At 41.2% G+C, this 22,693-nt stretch overlaps 1 protein-coding gene across 5 annotated transcripts in view; it reads left to right on the plus strand.

Annotated features, from left to right (window-relative positions):
• The window catches only part of znf536 (zinc finger protein 536), a 232,160-nt gene that overhangs the window by 187,450 nt on the left and 22,017 nt on the right, over window positions 1-22,693 (plus strand). Inside the window, exon 8 of one of the 5 annotated variants that reach the window (XM_071488430.1) lies at window positions 19,336-21,012. The exons of the other annotated variants lie outside the window; for them this stretch is intronic. Within the exon in view, the coding sequence (XP_071344531.1) occupies window positions 19,336-19,490 (155 nt within the window). The 3' untranslated portion in view covers window positions 19,491-21,012. Of the gene's footprint in view, window positions 1-19,335; window positions 21,013-22,693 lie in introns of those variants that run through there. 5 annotated transcript variants of the gene reach the window in all.

Consider the following 22,693-nt stretch of genomic DNA (forward strand, 5'->3'; position numbering starts at 1 on the left):
TCTGTACCCATGTTTGTGTTTGTGTGTGTGTGTGTGCGTGTAGTAACAGATGTCCACCCAGTGGCTGCTGGGAAGGCACTTCACATTCTACATGTGTTAAGTGACAGTGATGGACAGCAGGTAGTCCTTTTAATAATTCAATATATTTTAATCTTCTCTCCTCTCTCTCTCTCTCTCTCTCTCTCTCTCTCTCTCTCCCTCACTCACTATATCTGTCTCTTTGTCAGAAGCCAAATAACACTGTTGACAAGAATATGATTACACAAATTGGTATCAAAAAATAGAATTTGAGTTGGGGTGAATGTGCAAACCACACCGGTGTGTTTTTTTTTTCTGGCCTCCTCACATGTATTCTAAACATCTCCCCATTTTATAAAAGACAAAAAAAAAAAAAAAAAAAGGCAGCGGCAGAGCGAATGAGCCAGATGCAGCCAGCCAGTCACTCAGTCAGTCAGTCAGCCAGCCAGAGACATAGACATTTCCCCAACACCAGGATGCGGGTAAGTGAGCCTCAACTGACCAGAAAAAATTTGCCTCTGTCTGTTAGACACGTAATGGAGTCATTTAACTAGTCAAATTAGGAGCCGGCGAGATGCCGCATGCTTCATTACTGGGTTCCAATGGGCACTGCTCTACATTTACGTCAGAAATGATTTCAGGGCAAATTAATGTTTTTATTGTCCTGTGGAAGGAAAAAAAAACACACACACATAGTAACACACGTACACAACACAGACACAGGATGACTCTTACACATGTATGTCTACATTCTTGTGCACACATGGCTCAGGGCTCAAAATGCAATGCAACAACACACACAGGTTGTTTGCACACACTGTGCGACTGAGTCACACATCTAAAAGATCAGCACCATCTAGAGGTCAAAATCAGACACTGTGCTCGACTCACTGGGAAAAAACAAAAGCGCTTATTTGTCTCCTTGGTTTTTGGGGTGGGGGGGGCGTAGCATGATTAGTTACACACCAAAATGATTGTTTCCTTACAGCCATTTATTGAGAAGGAGGGCATTTGTGGCCACAAGTGTGCAGCCTGTGAATTATGAGGAAGGCTTAACAGTCACAGCATTTTTTTTTCTTTCTTTCTTTTATATAGGAAAAAGAACAGATTCAGAATAGGTGGAGAATGAGGTGAAGAAAAAAGGAAAGGGTGGAGGGGTGTTAAAAACAAAATTTCAGCAGCTGAAAGGCAGCTAGTTAGCTATGCTGATGATGTGAGTGACAGCTATTTAGCCTGGCTTGATCCAGCACTCCCTCTCCTGACCTCTAAATCAGAACCAGGTGATGACGGAAATAGGAAATAGAATATATCCACTGGGGAGAGATCAAAGACTGAGTGTGTGTGTGTGTGTGTGTGTGTGGGTGTGTGGAGATGAAGAGTGGGAGGGGGGTGTACATGTAGATCTGCTCCTTGTCGACAGGGAGGTCTGACAAGTGGGATTATTGATGACAAGCAGAACCCTGTTAGATTCTGAGCATAGGCACACAGACCTCTGGGATTTGGAGTCCTTGGGTTGTTTATGTGTCCGGCCATCTCGCAGACCACCGGTTCTCATCAGCTCCAACCCAATGAGATGCAGAGACTCAAGCTGGAACTCAACCAGCCGCTTTTTTACCCCGAGCCTTTCGAACTTCACTCAGGTCTCAGTTACAGCGCAGACGCGGTGGAGTTGACTTTAATGGTCAGAGCGAGACTCGGTTCACTCGGCGCTCTTTTCCTGTGGTAGTTTTTTCAGGCTTCCCGCAGCTGCTTGTATTTATGTTATCAGAGATTACAGCTGCATTGTTTGAAGTTGACTGACAGCCAGTGATATTTATGCTTATGCGTAACTGTGTATTTGGATTCCTTTGTTTTTGACGAGACACACACACACACACACACGTAAACACACCAAGATGCACCGGGGTAAAGATGCTGCACACATACTCAGCTGTGCAGACAAACAACACAGACGCACACTCCCACTGTCAGCTGCTGTTGTTCTTGACATTCTGTCGATATCATTGTGTCCAAAAGCTTTTGTGTGTGTGTGTGTGTGTGTGTGTGTGTGTGTTTGATGCGACTGGCCAGAGCACTTTGACACACGCTCAGCCACAATCTCTCACACATGCTCTAAGACCTCTGCAGCCATCTCCTGCTCTCTTTCTGTGTGTGTGTGTGTGTGAGTTTCTGTCCCTCTTGTTCATCATCCTCTTTCAGACTTCATCGCTGTCCCTCTGCGATAACCAGCCGTCCAGCCACATGGACAGATAGGTTTCATACACAGTCTGAGAAGCATGTCAACAAGGAGGCGCTGCAACACAAATATGTTGCACAATATAAGAAAGTGAGGAGGCGGCCATGGGAGATAAACTTATTATTGTGTGTTTTTTTTTACTGCGATACACGTCTCACGTGTTTGAACGCAGCGACGTACAGATTGATTTCTTTATCCATCTTAGGTCAATCTCTCCTCAGCCTCTCTGCCCCCCCCTCCCTATTGAATAAACACAGGCATTTATAGACGCAGGCCTTGGTGCTGCGGTATTGTTTTTGACTCTCTGTGTTATGTATTGATCACCGGCTTGCCTGTTTATCTGCACGGGGGAGACACTAGATGAGAACACACACACACACACACACACACACACACACAGAGGCTCTCGAGCACGTGAACACAGAGGTACATACACTCCTGGCCTTTCATCTGTCGCTGCCACATTGCAGTGAAGGACGGAGGTGTGTTTTTGTGTATTTGTGTGTGTGTGTGTGTATTTGTGTATGTGTGTGTGTGTGTGTGTGTGTGGCACAACATCTGACTACTGATTCCTTGTCATCTTGTTATTACCCGTCCACTCTAACATGAAGGCACCGTGTCGTCGCATGTTTTTGTGCATAGCCGAATTACTCAGGCAATGACTCCATCGCTAATTATAGCTTTCCACTTCAGCAGCGACACAGAGACACGGGCCCTTGTGTTAACTTCTGTGGAACTCGAGAGTGTTGTGGTTATCAGATATATGTGTTACCGCGTAGTCTTCAACTTTGTAATCTTTGTGTTACTTGAAACTGGAGTGTGTGCAGTGTTTTGTGTTTCATGCGCTCAGTTGTGCGAAGAGGGGTTTGTGTGTGTGTGTGTGTGTTGTGACATACGTGCAAAACACCATGTTTCTATGTGACAGCTAACATTTCTTTGAGTAAATGAACTTTTTTACCTTACACCACTGTACTGTTCCCTATAGTTCAGTGTTTCTGAAACCTTCTCAGAGCAAGGACCACTAAAATAAAACACACACAAACACCCCCAAAACCAAAGAGGCCCACTACTTCAGTAGTATTGTGGCTAGCTTGCATGGAAAACGTGTTTTTTTTTTCTTTTCTTTTTTGGGCATTTTAATGCCTTTGTTGGACAGGACAGTGAAGAGAGGCAGGAAACGCAGGGATGGAGAGTAGGGGAATGACATGCAGCAAAAAGTCCAGGCTAGGAGTCAAACCAGGAACTCACTGTTCACAGCATTTGCATCCAGCTGGTATACACCCTAAACACTCAACTACTGGGTTCCCACCATACCTGGCACAGAGTTTTAATTGTCTGCAGCCTCTGTGCCTCACACTCTGACACACATTTATGTAGCATCAAACTTATCATGCTCATATGAACACTGGCTGGATGTCAGCAGATGCACTACGATGCTCAGTCATAGTGATTACATCACTACTAAAACTTGAACACTGAACACTCATTTGATCTTCTTCTAATTTACCTGGTCTTAAGCCATTGGTCAATGATCTTGTCTGTTTTCCATGTTTGATACTTAATAGGCTGCTGAGACCTGGGGAAATTTAGCGTAATCCCAGGGCAGGTTAACCATTAGCTTCATCCACGTTTCCTTTCAAATGTCACACTGATCATTTTTGACGTAAATCGTAAAACCTGACCTGTAAACTTGTGAAGCTACGTGAGTAGGCAGTATTGCAAAACTGTCAGTTACAGTGAAGTCTGACGACACTGTGAAACAACCAATTCAAATAATAATGTTTGAATTTACATGATTTAACACATGTACGCTACTCCCTGAAAGGCTTTGTGGTCACTCACAGACAGTTTGAGAAACACTAAATTTAAAACATGACATTTTAACATTTTGTGGTCAGCAGACCACTGTTTTGAGAAAGGCTGCTATACCCTGTTGCTTCCTCCCTCCTTTGTCTTATTCTCATGCATTTTATTGTCTCCTTCTAATTCTTATTTTCCTGCCAGACACTCTGAAAGCTTTACCTCAGTTTGCGCTGGCAGAACATCCCTTTTTTATGGCTGTTTTGTCTTCTAAAGAAATTTGTTTTTGTGCCATAAAGCAGCCTGGCTCACGGCGTAAAACACATTAAAGATAGTGGAAGTGGAAGTAGAAGCTGCCAATCTGGTTGGTTGGTTGTGGTAATTACATCAATGTCTACAAATGAAGGTGGTTATGATTTATTGTTGTTTCAATGCTACATGTAGTTCATTCCACAATCGGAGGTTTGCTGTAGTTAATATACTCTGATATAGAACCACCAACCCAAACCAGAGAGCCCCTGATGACGCCTGTTTTTTTCTGGGTGTTGAAGTGGCTGAATACACGGTTGAGACCGAGCACCGATCGAGTCCTGGCTCAGTTGTCCACTCTGTCCAGAAGGCAGCTCCACAGGATGTTAGCCGTCTCAGCATTCTGGGATAGCTGCCCGGGGGTCCCGGATGACCTCAAGAGTTAAAAGCAAACAGCGGGAGAGATAGACGAAGGCATGGAGGAAGCATGGAAACTGACACAGAGACAGAGAAAGGAGGGATGGAGGTGTGTGGATGAAGGCGGGGGGGGGGGTGAAGGAGATGGGAGAGGGATGGATGGTGGGAGTTTTGCGAGAGGTAGGAAAAGACACAGTGATCAGGAGACACAAAGAGGATGTTACTGTACAAAAGTACATACAGACAGACATATCAACCCCCCCCCTTAATTTCCAGTGAAGGGAAATCTTAATGCTACAGCGTGTAGTGATATTTTACTGCTTTCTAAAATTGCGCTATCATCGAGAGGTGGGGGAACTCTCTTTCTCTCCTGGAAGGCACTCCTTTGTGTTGCACTCAGTTGTACATAGAAAAAGTTACAGAAATAGTTGTGTAAAGAACACACTCCATACAACTGGCCGTACTTGTCAGAAAGTTCAAGAACTACTGTTTGACTGTCTGATAAGAGCTCCTGTTAAAATCTACTGAGCCTTTATTGCCCAGCATCGGTGGCCAACCTCACTGATGGTGCTGTGGCTGAACGGGAGCAAGTTCTTGCAGCCGAGCTCCAGAACCAGAAGGGTAGAGGCTCTTACAGCGGCGTGGGAAACCCCATGGACTGGGAATAAAATGTTCAACAGTGATAAACTGGTGTAATGTTTATGTGTATACTCCAAAAAAAATAGATGCTCAGTTGTCTGTTTTAGTGCTGGTCCATGAAGAAACAGTAAAATCAGAAACCAAAGGAGTATGAATGAAAGAGTGAAGAGTGAACCAGAGGTTAACAAGACAAACTTAGAACATAGTGTTTGTGTGTGTGTGTGTGTGTGTGTGTGTGTGTGTGCAAAAGAGAGAGAGAGAACAATTGAGATTGTCATCCCTCAGATGGACCTGGTGAGCGACATGTCATATCTGTCATTTCCCTCATTGGTGGTTCCACCCGCTTTCCCACAGTCCTCTTCTCCTTGGCCTGATAATGACGCTTAAGAAGGTAATGGTGTAAATGAAAGCTGCTCCCTATCTGCATGTCTCTCTACCTCTCTCTCTCTCTGGGGAACAAAGAGGCCTTATTATACCTCCCTGTCAGTGTCACTCTGTGTCTCACCACTGTACAATCACTGTTTTCAGCAGCACTACCAGCATGGGGTGAATGGAGAGAGAGAGAGTGAGAGAGTGGGCGAGACAGGTGGGGAAAGAATGGGAATGTCTCCCTGCAGTAGCAGCATTCAACACTAGTTATCTAGAAGTGCTTTTTTTTTTTTCTTTTTGGTTTGAAGTGCACTGTTCGTCTGTTGAAAATGTCTTTGTGTGGAGCTTCTTTTTTTTTTCTTAAAGCTTAAACAGGCAGTGTAATTTATTAGAGGCGCACATTCACATGACACACATAGGAACACACACACACACTTCTTAAGTCAAGCGATATCTTCTTATTGGGGAATCTTTCAATAAATCAATGTGACTTTAAACACATTTCCCAGGCGACGCGGCTGACCTGATAAGAAGTGAACTAATCTCTTTTGAGGCTGCTGGGAGAGCTTTGAACCAAATCTACTGTGCATCTATCACCAAGGTTATTTGTCAATGGCTGCTAATCCCAGGTAAATTTCCCTGGTTTTATATCAGGGGTTCTCATGTCTGAAGTTTCTTGGCCTTGGGAAAATAAGAGAGCAGGCTTACAGAAAATAGGGGAACAAAAGAAATGTTATGGATTTTAACAGCAAAACAATGGTGCAGAGAGGGAAAGGGAGCGGAAAAGGCAAGGAGTGGTTCTTAATTATTCTTTGCACATCAAATTCAGAAGTAGATTGCAATGCATTTATCTTTATAAAATAATTTGTGTTTGCAATGCTCAGGCAAGATCAAACGCTTGTTTTAGCATACACCTCATACTGGTGATTTCGCGCTTTCTTTGTTAAATACATCACGGCGCCATATGCTCACAAAGTTTTAATGTCATCTGTCATGTCCGCCACCCACTCAAGGTCAGAGCAGAAACCCAGGAAGCTGAGCTTTTGTTATATTTGTGTAATTTATGAGTGCCCAATTAGCAGAGCACACAACGATTGTGACCCACGTCTGGTCCACGATGTGAAACCTCATGTTCTGCCTTTGCCTAAAGCACACGGCGCCGTTATCAACACTGGAAGTGATACGTTTCTGTCTTTGCCGTTTCTTGTGCTCTACTACCTCATGTGGAAAGAAACCCTTTTTTTGATTTTCTCCTTCTCATGTTTTTACTTTTTCATTTTCATCCTGTCCACACCCCCCCCCCCCCCACACACACACACACACACACACACACACACACACACACACACACACACACACACACTTTTTTTTTTCTCTTTCCATCCCTTGAAGTCCCCCCCATGTGCAGAGAAGATCATGGAAAATCACTCGCCATATCTGTCATCTGTCACGCTCCCTGATGAACAGTTTTGATCTCTCACTCCTCTGTTTATGGCCGTTGTCAAGCGAAAAGAGTCGTAGCCGAAAGTGCTTACACCAGCACGTAAATAGTTTGACGTGTGGCTCTGTAACAAAGTTGTAGGAATAAATAAGGAACCAAACAACCACACAGAGTTGCAATTAAGTTGTACATCTGCATTATGAAATGTTTGGAGCAGCGTGATTTCTGCTCACCCTTTTACACATTTCTGATTCTGGCCATCAAAATTATGTATTTCTTTGTTCCTTGGCTGTGAGAGATCAAAGGGTAAGCGCAGTGCATTATGGAAAGCACCCAGCCACACATACACACACGTGCACAGTGGGATAGCAGAGGAATATGTGGAATATAATGTGATTGCTGCTCAGTTCTTCCATTGTGAGGTCATGGCGTTAAGGTCCAAGTGAGATGAAGGATTTGTGAGAGAAGAAGATTTTCATAGCTGAATGGAACAGGCTTGAAACGTCAACTTCAAAATCTATATATCTTTAACACTTAGTCAAGACAAACGACAATTTAACAGCATGAAGAAAAAAAAAGCATAATTTCCCCTTTTGTCGTCATTAAGTTGAAATGGAAATCACAGTTTAATATTTTGAAATTGGAATATTTTGGATATCTGGTGCATAATTTTTTTTATTCTTATTATTATTTAAACATTTCCCTAAAATTCAGCATGCTTGGCATCTTTGGACACTTTGAGATCTCCACCAGGATTTAAAATAAAGTTCTGTGGGTTTGAACAATGTTTGGCTGCATGGCGTATGTTTGTAAAGACCGTAAAGATCCACTGCCAAGTTGTAGCCTGTGAGAGGTTTTTAATTGTGTCTTAAAGTATTTTATTTTTAGGATACAGAATACAAAACAATATGCTAACAGGGAGAGACGATTCCACTTCTTCCCAGTGCAACTTTAAAAGAATTAACCGTGACAACATGTGAAAGACATTTTTGAACTCGGTCACGCTTTTCATAGGTAGATACACTGAACTGCAGTGAGGGATATAGTAGGGAGGGAGGAAATATATCAAGCATATTGAATTGTTTCTGATAAAATGTGAGAATAAGAAAATATGATTAATATGCATTTGACAGGACCTTTAAATACAGATAGGCAGACTTGTTTTGCTCAAAATGTGAAACTGACATTTTAATAAATCGCACATCAGCCTGGTTTGATATAAACAAGTTAAATTGTTAACATAGATACAGGAAATTAGCTAGAAAAACTCATCAAGACAATTCATTTTCCTGCACATTTTTTACATTTGTGCCTTCATTTTTTTTTTTTTTTTTTTTTGAATGATCATCATGAGGCAATAATACAACTTCAGATTTGATCATGAGCGGCATAAGACATCATGTTAGGAGTTGTAGAGCCTACAAGGATTCAGCAGCAGATGATGGACTAAATGATGCTTCAGAAGCATTTTCACAATCGCAAGACTTAAATTCTTGTGGAAATAAGGTTCAGTGTCGACAGCTTCAAACCAAAAGAAAATAGTGATGTCAACATTGGCCTTCAAAAACCCATATCATTTGAACCTAAGTTCATGGTTATTTGGACAGCTTAGAGACACATCAGTGTTACTGTCCAAGACAGACAGAAGGCCTGAGAGGAAATGAATGAGACAGAGATACACAGAAAAAGAGAAAATGGAGAGAGTCGGGGAGAAGGCAAAGATGAGGAGGAAGAGTGCGTGTGTGTGTGTGTGTGTGTGTGTGTGTGTGTGTGTGGAGCGAGGGGAGTGGGGGGCTGATCTTGGAAAGGTTTCGTATATCATAATTATCCCGTTAAGTAACAGCGGAGCGGCCTCCCCGGGGGAATTCGTCTTAAATGGAAGATTTGCAAGGAGAACGGGTCAGAGAGAGAGAGAGAAAAACGGCTTCCAGTCGGCAGGAAATCCTGTTTACATTTACATAATCATATCAACACTCACTCCTTCTTCTTCTTCGTCTTTTGAGTGCCGGGTGCCTCTTTTAAAGCAAAAAAAGAAAAAAAGGGGGTATAAGAAAAATGAGGGAGGACTTTAAGGTTGCTGCTTGTCAACATTTGTAGTTGTTTATTTTATTTTTGTTTTATTTTATTGTTATTGATATATATGTATATATTGTTTGCTCTTATTTTCTTAAAAATAGATGTTATTGTTGGCAAATCTCTTGCCAGCACCTCCGGCGTCTCTCTCCTTCCACCTCGTACCTCGTGTTGTCCTCTTGAGTAGAGTCTGTCAGACCTTTTGGCCTCTTTCCCTTGTTTGTCATGTTGAAAAAAAAAAAAAAAAAAAGCTTAAGCATAAATATGGTGTTGCCGGCTGTGTGAGACTTAATTGAGATCTGCTAAGAGCAGGCAGCAGCTGTTTATAGCAGCAACTGTTGAATCATCAGAGACCGCTGAAAGCCTGTGAAACCATGTTAAAAAGAAACCAGGTGCTCCACTTTTTTTTTTGCGCCCTTTCTCTTCTTTTTTTTTTCTCTTAACATCATGGAAAACTGTTACGGTGATGTAAAAGTGTGTGTTTTGGGAGGAAGAACACAAACGTATGGGTTGATAGCAAAGCTAAACTATTGTGAAGTGACAGCATCTTCATGTATCTGCCAAAAAAAGAAAAAACCTGACTTGAACATGAAATAAAAACTGATGGAAAAGAAGATGTTTTTAAAGTATTTATATTATTTTATAATATATAACTGCATTTTAAAATGTCATCCATTTACATTTATTTAATACTTAATTAATTTATAACAACTACATATACAGTATGTGCAGTATGTATATGGAAAGAGAAAGACTGCGAGATTTGGGAACTTTACAAACCAACAGTTTAATTAGTATTTTTTTTTTATTTTCACATCAATTTATGTATCATTTTATATGATTTATTTATGCATTCTTTGTCCTCCATATAGGGTCAACATGGGGCAAAAACTTGGGTCGAGAATCTATAAACAAGGCCAATGTGGGCACCAAACTAAGTAGAATAAAATCCCACAAGACTTTGATAGTCCTTCCCTCACAGTTTCAGCCATCCAAGCTCCTATTGTCTGTGAGGAGATGTGCCAGTGCCCACCTACACCTCTGGACTCATAGGACACTTCATGCCCAAAGTACAACACTCTGTGTTCTTATTTAGTTAAAGCCTTTGCCACCAGTTCCTTTCATTTATATCTTGATTAAGTTTTCTTTTGAATGATGAAATGCTATAATAATGAATGATAAAGAACAAGTTTAACATTGGACTCAGATTAAAGCTGCTCCAGTAAACACTAAGAGTAAGCAGTAATTGAGAACTGTTTCAGCTTCCATAAATCTTGACAGTCTTGCCTAGTAGAGCTTTAACATATGGCAAGTGCCTGCACCTTAATATACTAAATTGATGCCCATGTTACAGTTGTTCACAGCCCGTGTCTCCTCCTTCTCCTCCTCCTCCTTCCTGCCGACTCCAACCAATCAGCATCCTCTGAGCCATCTCCTTTTTCAGATTCTACACTGTTTTCATTTGTGTATCTGTAACACTCTCCTTGTGTCACAGTAAGGCTGGGAACCAGCGACAGGTTCTCCGTGGTTATAAATGATAACTATGATAGCTGGGACTGGATGCTGTTATGCTTCTGTTTGTCTCTGCCTGACTTCTCTGGGATTCTGCCCTGGTCTCTTTACTTTTTTCTTTCCTTTTTTTGTTTTGTCCATTTTAGCAGAGTTTAATTGATGCAAATATTTAATATGATAGCATTGTGCTGAGACCACTGATTGTTGAGATTTAAGGAAGAGCTGGAGGGTACTGACTCACCAGTATCCATATTTAATGAAAGTCCTGATATTTTGGCTTCATTATTTGAGTTTGAGATTTATCACTCTGCTCATATCCCCTATTTTTCTGTCTGTGTCTGTCTTTATGAGTGAGTATATCATAGACTTTAGCAGGGCAACACACTTACTGTTGCCCTATATATGCATATTGCCCTATATAATATTGCCCTATTTGCTGCTGTGTCTCTAGTTCATTTTCTCCTCCTCCTGTGATCTACATACATCCTCCATACTTTGTCATCATGCCCCTTTTGTCTGTCATCCTCCTCTTCCTCTTCTTTCACAGTCAAGTGGATGGGTGTGGGGACACGTGTCAATTGCCGATCTCTCCATCTCCCATCTGTGGCTTCATGCCACACTGAATTAGTAGCCAGATATGTCACCACTTCTGCGCTGGTGCGGATAACGTGGTGCACATCTGGGAGGGCCGTGGCTTGCAGATTAGCACCTACAATTAATACAGTCGAGTCACAGGAAAGCCGTGTGGCCTCTTGTGTTTGGTAGAATCGTCTGTGTGACATTTGAAAACCAAACAACAGCAAAAGAAGTTATCAAGGTGAAGGAAACGGTCCGTGTCTGTGTATGATTGGCCCAACTCTGAAGGTCATGACAGGGTACCACAGGCTGAGGCCCTACACACTTTTTTTCAATTATACATGTTCATAGCTAGATAAAAACTTCTCTATAAGGCTGACTTTTTGAATTGGTTTATACTTTCTATCAATCAACTCACAGAGCGAATCCTCCCATTACATGAAAGACATGTCTTTCATCATCACCATCATCATCAGCTTCTTCTTCTTCTTTTTTAACACAGCTATCAAGAAGTGAACTAGACAAAAAAAAAAAAAAAGAAAGAAATGTAGGAAATACCAACCCCAGCATAAAAAAAACTGTACTGTACTGCAAGTTGAAACATTTAATAACAGATAATCACATTAAAGAAACTCTGTGACGTGAGATTATGCTGCTCAGGCAGTTTTTTTTTTCAAAGCCTATGAGCCATTATGGAAAATACAAACCCCCATTTTTCTGACTGACTCACAGCTGAGGGCACTAACACAGGCATCCAGTGGACAAGCCTTAAGTCTTCATCCACATCTCAGAGAATGACAGAGGAATGTTAGGTCATGTGAGCACATAAGTTACGTAAACATGGACATGAGATGACGTAAGATCTCACCTGCTCCCACTCCCTAAACTGAAGCTTCATGTTCAGAAAAAAAGATGGTGATGATCAGGAAACTCAAAATCTGTGTTTTCGTTGTGAGAATGTGAAGGCAGCACGGGGTTACAAAGTGACAGACACACACACACCCAAAGTTATGAAAACACACAGCCACACCCAGAAGAGACTGAAAGAAAACAAGTTCTCCAAAATAAAAGCCTTCATTTGACCTTGATAGAACCAGGGCACATGGGTAATCTAGCAGTTTAATGATTTAGTTCTCTCTCTCTCTCTCTTTTTTTTAAATTTTCAGTGTCTTATTTTTCTCTCTCTCTCTCTCTCTCTCTCTCTCTCTCTCTCTCTCTCCTCTCTCTCTCTCTCTCTCTCTCTCTCTCTCTGTGTCTTTGTGTGTCACAAGCATTTAAGATGTGGCCTTTTTTCCCCTGCACATTCCAACGCCATTATGTTACATTGTTGCTGAATAAAAGGCCGTATTATGTTCCATCCCCCCCAGTAAAAGGGCAGAAGTGGACCCAGTTTTTATCTGCTGAACGAATCAATCAGGATTATGTCAGCTGAAAAGAATCACAGACAGCAGTCGCCAGGCACTGTGTCTCTGAGTGCCTGAGTGTGTGTGTTAGTGTGTATATCCCCTCCTCTCTGTGTGTTCAAGGATGGGAAATTTGAAAAAAAAAAAAAAAAGCAAAGCACTTGTTGGTTATGAACATATCCAGCTTGGTGACAGAGATGTCATTTGGGGTCTAAAAAGCAAGAGGATTTTTTATTTATGTATTTACCCAACCCACCCCCCACCCCCCCTCAACCCACCCCTTTCTCCTCCTCTGTGGGAGGATTGGAAGGGCACTAATTATCATTTCATCAGAAATGATTAGGAGATCAAACAGGGATCGAATGCCATTTCCTTCCATTAATGCAGGGGGTTTAGAGTGCCTGTCATGGCTTGGCTTGTCCTACGGCCTGTGGAGAGAGAGAGAGAGAGAGAGGGAGAGAGAGAGGGAGAGAAAAGAAAAATAATAGGGGAGGGGGGAGAAAGAGGGAAGAATGGAGAATGGGGAAGAGGCTTAAGAGGGAGGGAGTGAGGGAGGGACAGGACGGGACAGGGGTTTGGCAACAGAACGAGAGAAGAGCTATTCAGTTAAAAGGCCAATGGATTTTGCGAGTGTAAGCTGAACACCAGAAAGCCATCATTTGAATGGGGAGAGATAATTAGAACTACTATTTTTCTTGTGTGATTTTTGTGGAAATCTGTACAAAAGCTGAACTCAAAATTCAATCTGCAGCCCGGCCTTTTAAGTGTTACCACAGAAGAAGACTGGCCTGCCTATAGTCCCCTTTAAAAAAAACCCAGACAGAGCTTCTGGATGCTCTCCTGTGGCATTTTCCTCTACAGACGTTTTTCAATCTTTCTTTTTTTTGATGATATATCTTTTAAATGAACATCCCTTGATATTTACTTCATTGTAGCATCCTATTAAGATTCAGCTTTGAAAAGTTTTGAGCCCAAATAAGTGATGCTGAATTGGCACCTAACAAAGTTGGATGTTTCCATTAGAAGATCAAAGAGGCTTGAGGTGGATATCTGGGAGATTGCAGAGAAACTGCGAAGGCAAAAGGGGCAGAATGGAGATTGTGGATGAGGTTGTGATTGTTTCAGCACATCAGATGAGAGAAATGTCAAAGAGAATATGAGAGATGACCTCTGTGTTCATTGCCCATTAATGACCCTGCAGCTCCCAGCTTCATTTTCCCTCTCATCAAAAACATTAAAAAAAAAAAAAACATTTCCTCCTGTCTCCAATAGTCATTTCCCCCCGCATTGTATTTATGTATTGAAAAAAAAAAAAAAAGGTAATAGATCAAGCACATTCCATTATTCTCTTATAAGATCATTAGCAAATATAATTAGATATGAAAGAAAGTAATTTGGAGAGGAGAGGGGAGAAAAGCGCTATCAGGCAGAGAAGACAGATTGTAGCATCAGAGTGTTTGGGCTTAAATTGCTCAGCGGAGGTATTATCAAGCCGGCAATCTTTTAGCCTCAGAAATAGTTTTGGAGACAGAGAGCGAAAGATAGAAAGAGGCCACTAACATTCTCTTCATTGTGTTTCCCCAACTGCAATCACTCGTTTTTTTTTTTTTTGATTTTTTTTTTTACATTTTACTCACTTCTCTTCTGAATCTTTTCGTCCTGTCATATGCATCACCTCGTACTAGACCCGAGAGTTTGCAGCAAAACAAAACCGAGTTTATAAAAAGAAAACAAGTTGACATGGAGTCTCACACACACACAAACACACACACACGCACATACACAAAACACACATTATCACAGACAACAGAAAACAGGTAGCCTTTTTACCCACCACCTCTCACACATATTGATTTGGCTTTTGTATTATTTTTGCAACTTAAAAAAAAACAAGAAATAACACACAAATTGTGTTCCACCTTGAAGTCTGCTTTGTGAGGAACCTTCTCGCTTGCACATCTCATCTCGTCTCTCTCTCTCTCTCTCTCTCTCTCTCTCTCTCTCTCTCTCGCCCCCCCTTCCCCTCTTCCCCCCTCCACTCTCCACCCGCACACAGGAGTTTTTCGTCACTCTTTGTTGCACCTTAACACCACACTCTGTTTGTCTAATAGGGATCTGAGTCGAAAGCAGACTGAGCGCACAACAATCCTGCTGCGTTTCGCCACAAATTTGCTTTTTTTTTTTTTTTCTTCCTCCCTCACCCCTTCTTCTTCTTTAGTAGTGCTTTGAGGGATTGGTGGTGGTGGTGGTGGTGGTGGTGGGGGGGGGGGGGGGGGGGGGGGGGTGCAGAGGAGGGGTGGCAGGGTGGATGTGGATTTTTCTAGTCTTTTGTGCGAATCACAGGGAATGGTAACTATAAACATCCTGTATTCATTAAAACCATCTAAAAATACAATTTTTAGTTGGGGGGGGCGGGGGGAGGGTGGAGGGTTGGGGTGGGGTGGTTGGTTGTGTGCGCTCACTTCCTTGCCGCTCCTCCTTGGTGTATACAAGCGAGCCGTGTTATGCCTGGTGCCGCTCATATTTACATATTTATAAATACTGGGCTGTACAATGTGACGGGGCTGTGCCAAGAACAACACTTTTCTGCTAGTGCAGGGCCCGGAAGCCTGGGAGAGGGAACAAAGGAGCCACAGCCACCTTCAGTGGCACAGAGACTGTTCATAGAGCTCCACTTTACTCTCTGCTGAAGTCCATATGGACGGAGGCGATCACACATGATACACTGCACCCAGGCTACTGTCAGCGGCTGTCTCTTTTTTTTTTAAGATGACGCCGACACGTATTGTGAGATATAATATTAAGTATGTACCAGACATTCAGCCAATCATCAACAGTCAGTTTCCTCAGACAGAACCTGCCTCTGTCTAAGAACTTGTTATATTCTCACTTATCTTTCCAAACTCTTTGTCCAAAATTTAACAATATCCACTTGTGACCCGATCGTCACCGGTGTAACCAGGCAATTTTTTCCTTCCTCCATGTTTTATTTTTCTTAATTTTTAAGGCCTGAAGAGATGAGAGATAAAACATTCAGCCACTCACAAGAAAAAAAAAAAAAAGCAAAAATAAAACATAAACCTGAAAAAATGAACAGTGGAAAAGACAGAAATATGTTTTCTTTTCCTGCTCTCCTTAATATCTAGCCATGCAGATGGTTCTGGTTTTATTTAGCCAGATTTGGATCTGTGTAATTTCAGCTTTCACTTCAATACAATGGAGTTGAGATTTTAGGTCATGGCGCTCACAGCATTGAAAAGCATAAGAATTCAACACACTGGTGTTGAACTCTTTCCAGAAACTATATTCTGATTACTCCGGATAATTCGCCACACTCACAGTGAAAAGTTTTCATAGAGCTAACGATATCCTCATGATAATAACTGTTGACAGTAAAACTAAATTCCATTCACCCCACTGTATTAGAGTGGAGACAGGTTTCTCAAAACCTGGCAGAATAAAACCAAAAAAAAAAAACCCAAAAAAACAATCTGCATGGCAAAAGGTAAGTGAAAAATTTAAGAAGTTGAACCAAACGTCAGCTAAGGGCAGGTTAAAGCCTCTTCAAATCACCTATCAGTCTTTAAAACTCTATAACAGCTAAACACAAACGGTCTCCAGAAATAGACAGAATAAAGTGGGAAGCTGCTGAGACACAGGCACCAGCGTTTGGTAGTCACTTGTGTTGGCTTTATTACGGAGAAATGCCTTACAAATGTGTCACACTACCAGTCGGAGGAATCATAGGGTGTTGCACTGCAAAATGCCAGCTTCTGCTTGGTGAGTGCCTGTTGTGTGATGTTTTCACAGACTGCTATTAATGTCAGGTGATACATCTGAGACCACACACTCACACTTACACACACACTCACACACACACACACACACACACACACACACACACACACACAGTCCACCGTATCCTAAGGCGGTCTCCGACACATGCTCAGAGTGCAGTGGTATGCCATTGTTCCATCCTCCGTCTCATTTATCCATTCTGTTAAGCATGACACATGTATTAACAGTGGATGGATCCTGGAGCTGTGTGTCCTCGCACCATATGTTTTCCTTTCCTTGGTCTCCTCTCCTTCCCAGTAATCACCCCTGCTGCCATCTGCTATCTCAAAAGGCACCACAGGAGGGCGCACTTACTCTTTCGCCCTTTCACATTGTGTTTCAAAAGTGTATTCAAAAATATAGGCGCGTTGATCGCCGCTTCACTGATGTTCCTTAGACGTATTTTTATCAGTATCACGACGCCATCATGTTTCCATCACGTATGCACACAGCATCAGCTCCAGGGAAGGGCAGAGTCTTTGAAGGAAACAAACAGATAAGCCTTGAATTCATGTGATAAATGAATGCCAGGCAGGTTTTCCTGTGTCTGTGAGGTGCATCTGCCGCCTGCCCGAATGGGAAATTAAAAACTGCGAGGGGAAGTTATGCTAAATCTATAAAGTTGGCCAGGAAATCTCTCCCCCTTCGCAGCGGCAGTTGTTTGGGGAGAAGGAGCACCGTGCTTAAATAATAACATTCCAGGTGGCTTAGTTAATGAACAGTGAAAATCAAATATGGGGCCTAATCTGGAGCTCGTTACAGGAAGTTTCTTTACAGGGATGTCAAAGGCAGGAAGTGCCCTTGGGGAGAATAGACACTTTTTGAAGCTTCAAAACAAGGAAACTTTATTTATTTATAAAAACTCTATAAAATAGAATAAAAATAACAAATGAGTGATGTTTAATGTTGTCACTGTTTTACAGGGAGAGGGTTTTGGTAAATTAGCTTGTCATTTTCTTATAACTATTAATACAAAAATGTTGAAACTGAATCTCCATCAGCAGGGAAATGACTGGTCTACATGTATGTAGAAGTGTGCTCAGCCATCTGCACATAGGGTTCAGGCGTTTATTTCCTGTCTTAGCTTGCCATCTTGTGGCGAAAGTTGGTTATGAACTCATGTTCTTGACTGGTGAAGAATTACTCTTGAAAACCAACCCTCCAGTGCACATAGCTGCACATCCACATCCACTCATGTTAATGTGCTTATTATGATTCAGATTATTATAATTTTTACATTAGGAATCACATCTTATATATTCCAGTTTTTTTATCAATGGTCAGTGGTAAAAAATCTATACCTATTTGTAATTATCCTGTTGAATAACGTGGAGCATTAAAAGTAGAAACATGAAGTAAATGTTGGCTGCACAGTGATGTTGTGGTTGTTCGCTCTACGCACAGCCAGCCAGAGATTTCATATCACTCAGAGTTAAATCTAAGAGATGTTTTATCATGTTATTAGCTCTTTATTTTCCCTCTGTTACCGTGGCACTTCCTTTCATTTTGATATCCATTTCCATCCTTGCGAAAGCACAGTTCAAATAAACCCATGTTTTAATTTGGTTTTGTCAGATTCATAACGCCACTTTAAAAGAACATGACATGCAAATGTGTTCGGCAGTGTTTTATTGCAAAATAATTTTCGAAGAAGTAGCTGAGGGAATGAAAGTGTAGAAAAAGGAGGGGAGGAGGGAGGGGGGGCAAGTTGTATTATTTAGTGGCCTCTGCTATGGGACCTAATTACAGTTATGCATTTCTTACTGTGTCACCGAGTCTTAAAACTTTTTATTAGAATTACTCACTTCACTTCTCACCCACTGTCACACTTCCTGTCACACTTATTGAGCCAACCAACTTGCTTGTAACAAGTATGAAACTACTCCTGTTGTCATAACCATAATGTGTTGGTGCCTCATATCATTTTCGAAATGATTATCTCGTGGAGGAAACTATCACAGTCTCACAGCATCAACTTCTGTGTAGCGAAGATGCAAAAATAAAATTTACTAAGAAATAAACTGTAGATTTGTACAGTAGATACAGCAATCCAATGAAAGCTCTTCTGGCCCCTCAGAAGAGCTTACTGTAGTTGTAGTAGATAAACAGGATGGACTGAATAACAGGAACATGCAGGAATGCGATGCAAACCATAGTGCTCAAGAAGAGGGTTACACTTTTAATTTTAACTATGCAGACTTTGGAGGTAATCTGGAGAATGGGTGTATTTAAAAATTGAAGTGAACTGAATTTTGCATGTGGGAAAATTATATTTAAATACTCAAAAAGCAACACAGCTACTTTATACCAAAGAAATAGTCCCCACACATATGGTTGACAGAGAGGTCAATGCATTATCCAGCAATTTTAAATGCCATTGCAAATGCAATTTTATATGCTGTGACAACCACCAATAAAATTCCATTCACCTCTGTTGTGTTGGGGCGGAGACCCAGACTCGCAACCCAAAAAACTCTAACCAAAAATATCTTTTTTTATCTTTTTGCCCCTGTTTTTTCTGACCCATCAAAGTCTTAAACGTTTGACACAACTGGCCATGACCCACTGTACAAAGCTGACAGTCTCTAATATCTAATCCATCCATTTGGCCCTACTGATTGTATGATGCAATGCTAAAGGTTTGAGTGTGTGTCTGTGTGTTTGTGTCTGTGTGTGTGTGTGTGTGTGTATATATGCTGCAGGGTGGGGTCGGTTGTGTTGGGTCCGTGGTGCTAATCTGCCTCTTGTTCTCTCATTGGCCGTAGTGCATCTGTGGGTGGGAGAGGAGGACCAGCCCATGACCCATGACCCCGCGCTGACCCACGACCCCAACCATCTTAACAACGACCTTAACCACCCTAACAACCATAACCTAGGTGAACCTGAGGGGCTGGATGCCCAAGCTGTAAACAAAGACTAATGGCCCCAGACCGGAGCAAGGCAGGATGATGAGGATCAGGATGATGATGAAGGCGATGATGATGATGAGGAGGAGGAGGATGAAGGATAAATGAAGGAATACACTATAACAAAGACTTTATTTAAGATGAAAAAAAAAAACACATACTACCGTCAGAGTCAAGAGAAGGCGAGAACTATATGAAGGAAAGTTTGGGGACGGATTTATGAGATGGACCTAATGGCTTTTGCAAGCATTCTGGACACTAAACAAAGTGACGGCAATTTTCCTGTTTTGTCTCCTGTGGTCTGAATGCCCCTTGTCTTTGTTGTCCTATCTCTTATACAATGTTTTTTTTTGTTTGTTTGTTTTTCTTTTGATGAAACTACCTGTCTGATTAGCAGTTCTTGTACCTGGCCCCACAATTTCTGATACATTCCTTGAGCTAGAAAGGTATGTCTTTTTTTTTTTTAGTTAGGACTGAAGTGTTGTGCTTAATCAAATGCTTTCAAAGACTTTTCTCTCCTGTTAAGTCCACGGACCACCATTATATTGTACTGGAATGTATTCTACTGTAGAATAGAAACTCAACTTTACCGGACTGTTGACAGAGACCAAGCACATTTCCTGTCAGACCAGCCACTTTTGGCTCTCCTATCAACTGTCATAGAGTCACTATTTATGTCCCATAGCCATGCATCACACAGGGCACCACATGACAATCTACAATACAAGTTTGTTTCCAGAAATTATATGGTATTGCTGGAAGGAAAAAAAAATACCCATAGCTGACTTTTGATGATGGTGGTGCTAATGATAATTGTGAAGAGGACAGAATATTCAAACTGCCCTTCAATGTACTTAACAATACTAAATCCCCTCTCCATAACCAGGCCAGTACAGGCCTTCACCTTCCTGCCATATGGCTTCTTTGTCTATTTTTCTTGTTCTGTATCATTCATCACAGCGGCCATAGATGCTTAATGTACATAGAGAGATATACAGTAGTTTAAAAAAAGTGAAAACAAAAGTTTTAAAACATTTGTGACAAGGAAAAGCGAAGAAGTAGTTTGCACAGCCACATTCTCAAAAGGTTGGCATTCTTTTAGAGTTTGACAGAAAAGAATTGAAAAAAAAAAAACAATCTCAAAAACAAAAAAAGGGGGAGCTGTTTATTTCTTTATCACCCTCCACCCCTTTCACTTCATCTCTCATGTCAACCTCAAGGACTCTAGTGTTGCAGATGTTTGTAAAATACTGCCACCGATCATTGTTGCACAGTGTTAATGACTACTGAAAATGGTTTGATGTATTTACTTTAAGATGAGAAAAAAAAGAACAAAAAACTGGGAAAAAAGACATATTGTGTATAGCCTTAGATACAAGTCATCTGTTATTGCTTCTACAAAAAGCTATGTAGCTGTGCTAGACTGTAGGATGTAGGGTTGATTTTATTTTTAATTTTATATGTACTGTACATTAATGCCTTCTCCATTTACTGATCAAAACAAAAACAAAAAAAATCAAAAAAAAAAAAAAAAGAGGAAAAAGATGACAATCGTCTCCTGTGCTGCAAACATATTTGCCCCCATATACTGTATCCAGAGTCCATTATGAATAGAGGGACTTTATCCTTTCTTATTTCTTTCATTTGTTTTGGTTCTCAGAAGTATTTGGCACTGTGATAGTATTATAAACCCAACCTATACAGTATAAAACTAGCTAACTAACTAAACTGAAGGTGTGTGTTTGTGTGTCCCTTGGCTTTGTGAAATGTTTCTACGTCATTTTTTGTGAACCCAGAGAAAAATTCTAAGTCGGTATATACAGTCCAAATATAATACTACCTTTTTTAAGTTTGATCAACCTCTATACTGTATGTGGCTTTGACAAATTGTTACCCAGATTTCTTTTGTATGCAAATCCCCTTTTGACCTGCAACATAGGCCCATTTCTGCTTCAGCAGCAGCAGCAGCATGATTCAGTGCTCAAAGTCCAACTCGAAGAGAGATTTCGCTGCAGTACAGCCTCAGATTTTTTTTTTTTTCAAAGTCGATTCATGTAGATTACAATTAACCATTCTTTCATTTTCAATATACCAGGAATAGAGGGGATTTAAAACTAAAATAATAACAGTGAGACATGAAAAGTGAGAAGTAATGTAGGGAAATGCAACAGGGTGTTTGAAGGGAGGAATTCTGGAAATGGGGTCTGAGTGAACCAATCAGACTCATCCTACTGGAGGCACTGACCAATGGCTTTGACCTCTGACCCTATCTCTGTTTTCCAGGGGTATAAAGATGAGAGATTAAAGGTGAGAGTCTTGCATGGACTCTCTCCTCCTCTGAACCAGCTATAATGAGCATTCCACTCCACATATTATGTACAAAACCTGTCTTGTGAGCTGAAACACTCTTTATGTTTTGCTGTATCCTCATGGCAGATGCTTCGTTTTGTAACTACTGAACTGTACTTATAATAAAAATAAAATGTATTCAAACAAAAAAAAAAAAAAAAAAAAAAGATTGTCACAGAGCAACGGCCTGTTTCATGTTTTTTAATTTCTTCATTTCTGACAGAGCGAGAATCAGGAAGGTGAGAGCCGCTGCTGCGTTGGAGTGTCACTGTGTGATGAGACGTGGGTAAACTGTTTGGAGAGTAGTCCGTCACTTCCAATATGAGTTATTATCTCTCAGTCAGTTTGATGGCGAAGCTTCACGGACTGTGATCATGATGTCGAATGCACACAGCTAAATTACTGTCTGCAACACTTTGTCTCCCAAAGGTGCTGTCATGAAACAACACTCTGAGCATCCCATATAGCAATAAGTAAAAAGAAGACTTAGAGATTTTAATTAGAGCAAATCACTTAGAGACCAGATATGTACAGCGAGTATCACAGACCTTTATCTCAGATTAAGTCCTTTTTTTTTCTCTGTCTTCTTCTGGTCCACCCCACTTTTCACCAGTTAATCCAACATAACGGGTCAGTGTCACAGAAAGATCAGGCACCTTATTAGACTGATTCTGACTAACTGCTACAAGCCAACCCTGTCTCCTAGAAATTACATTTATATACATCATGGAACTTTTATCTATTTAGTGTCTGTGGTCCAGGCACTTTGGTCAAAGGTCCCATATTGTATAAAGGTAGATTTCTGTGTTTTTTGAATATAAAGCAGGTCTAGGTTCTATATTAATACTGTGAAAGTCGGTCCACAGAG

This window comes from Trachinotus anak, unplaced genomic scaffold (genome assembly GCF_046630095.1).
Source record: "Trachinotus anak isolate AG129_WGS33_773 ecotype Australia unplaced genomic scaffold, CSIRO_AGI_Tana_v1 ptg000011l, whole genome shotgun sequence".
Taxonomy (NCBI): domain Eukaryota; kingdom Metazoa; phylum Chordata; class Actinopteri; order Carangiformes; family Carangidae; genus Trachinotus; species Trachinotus anak.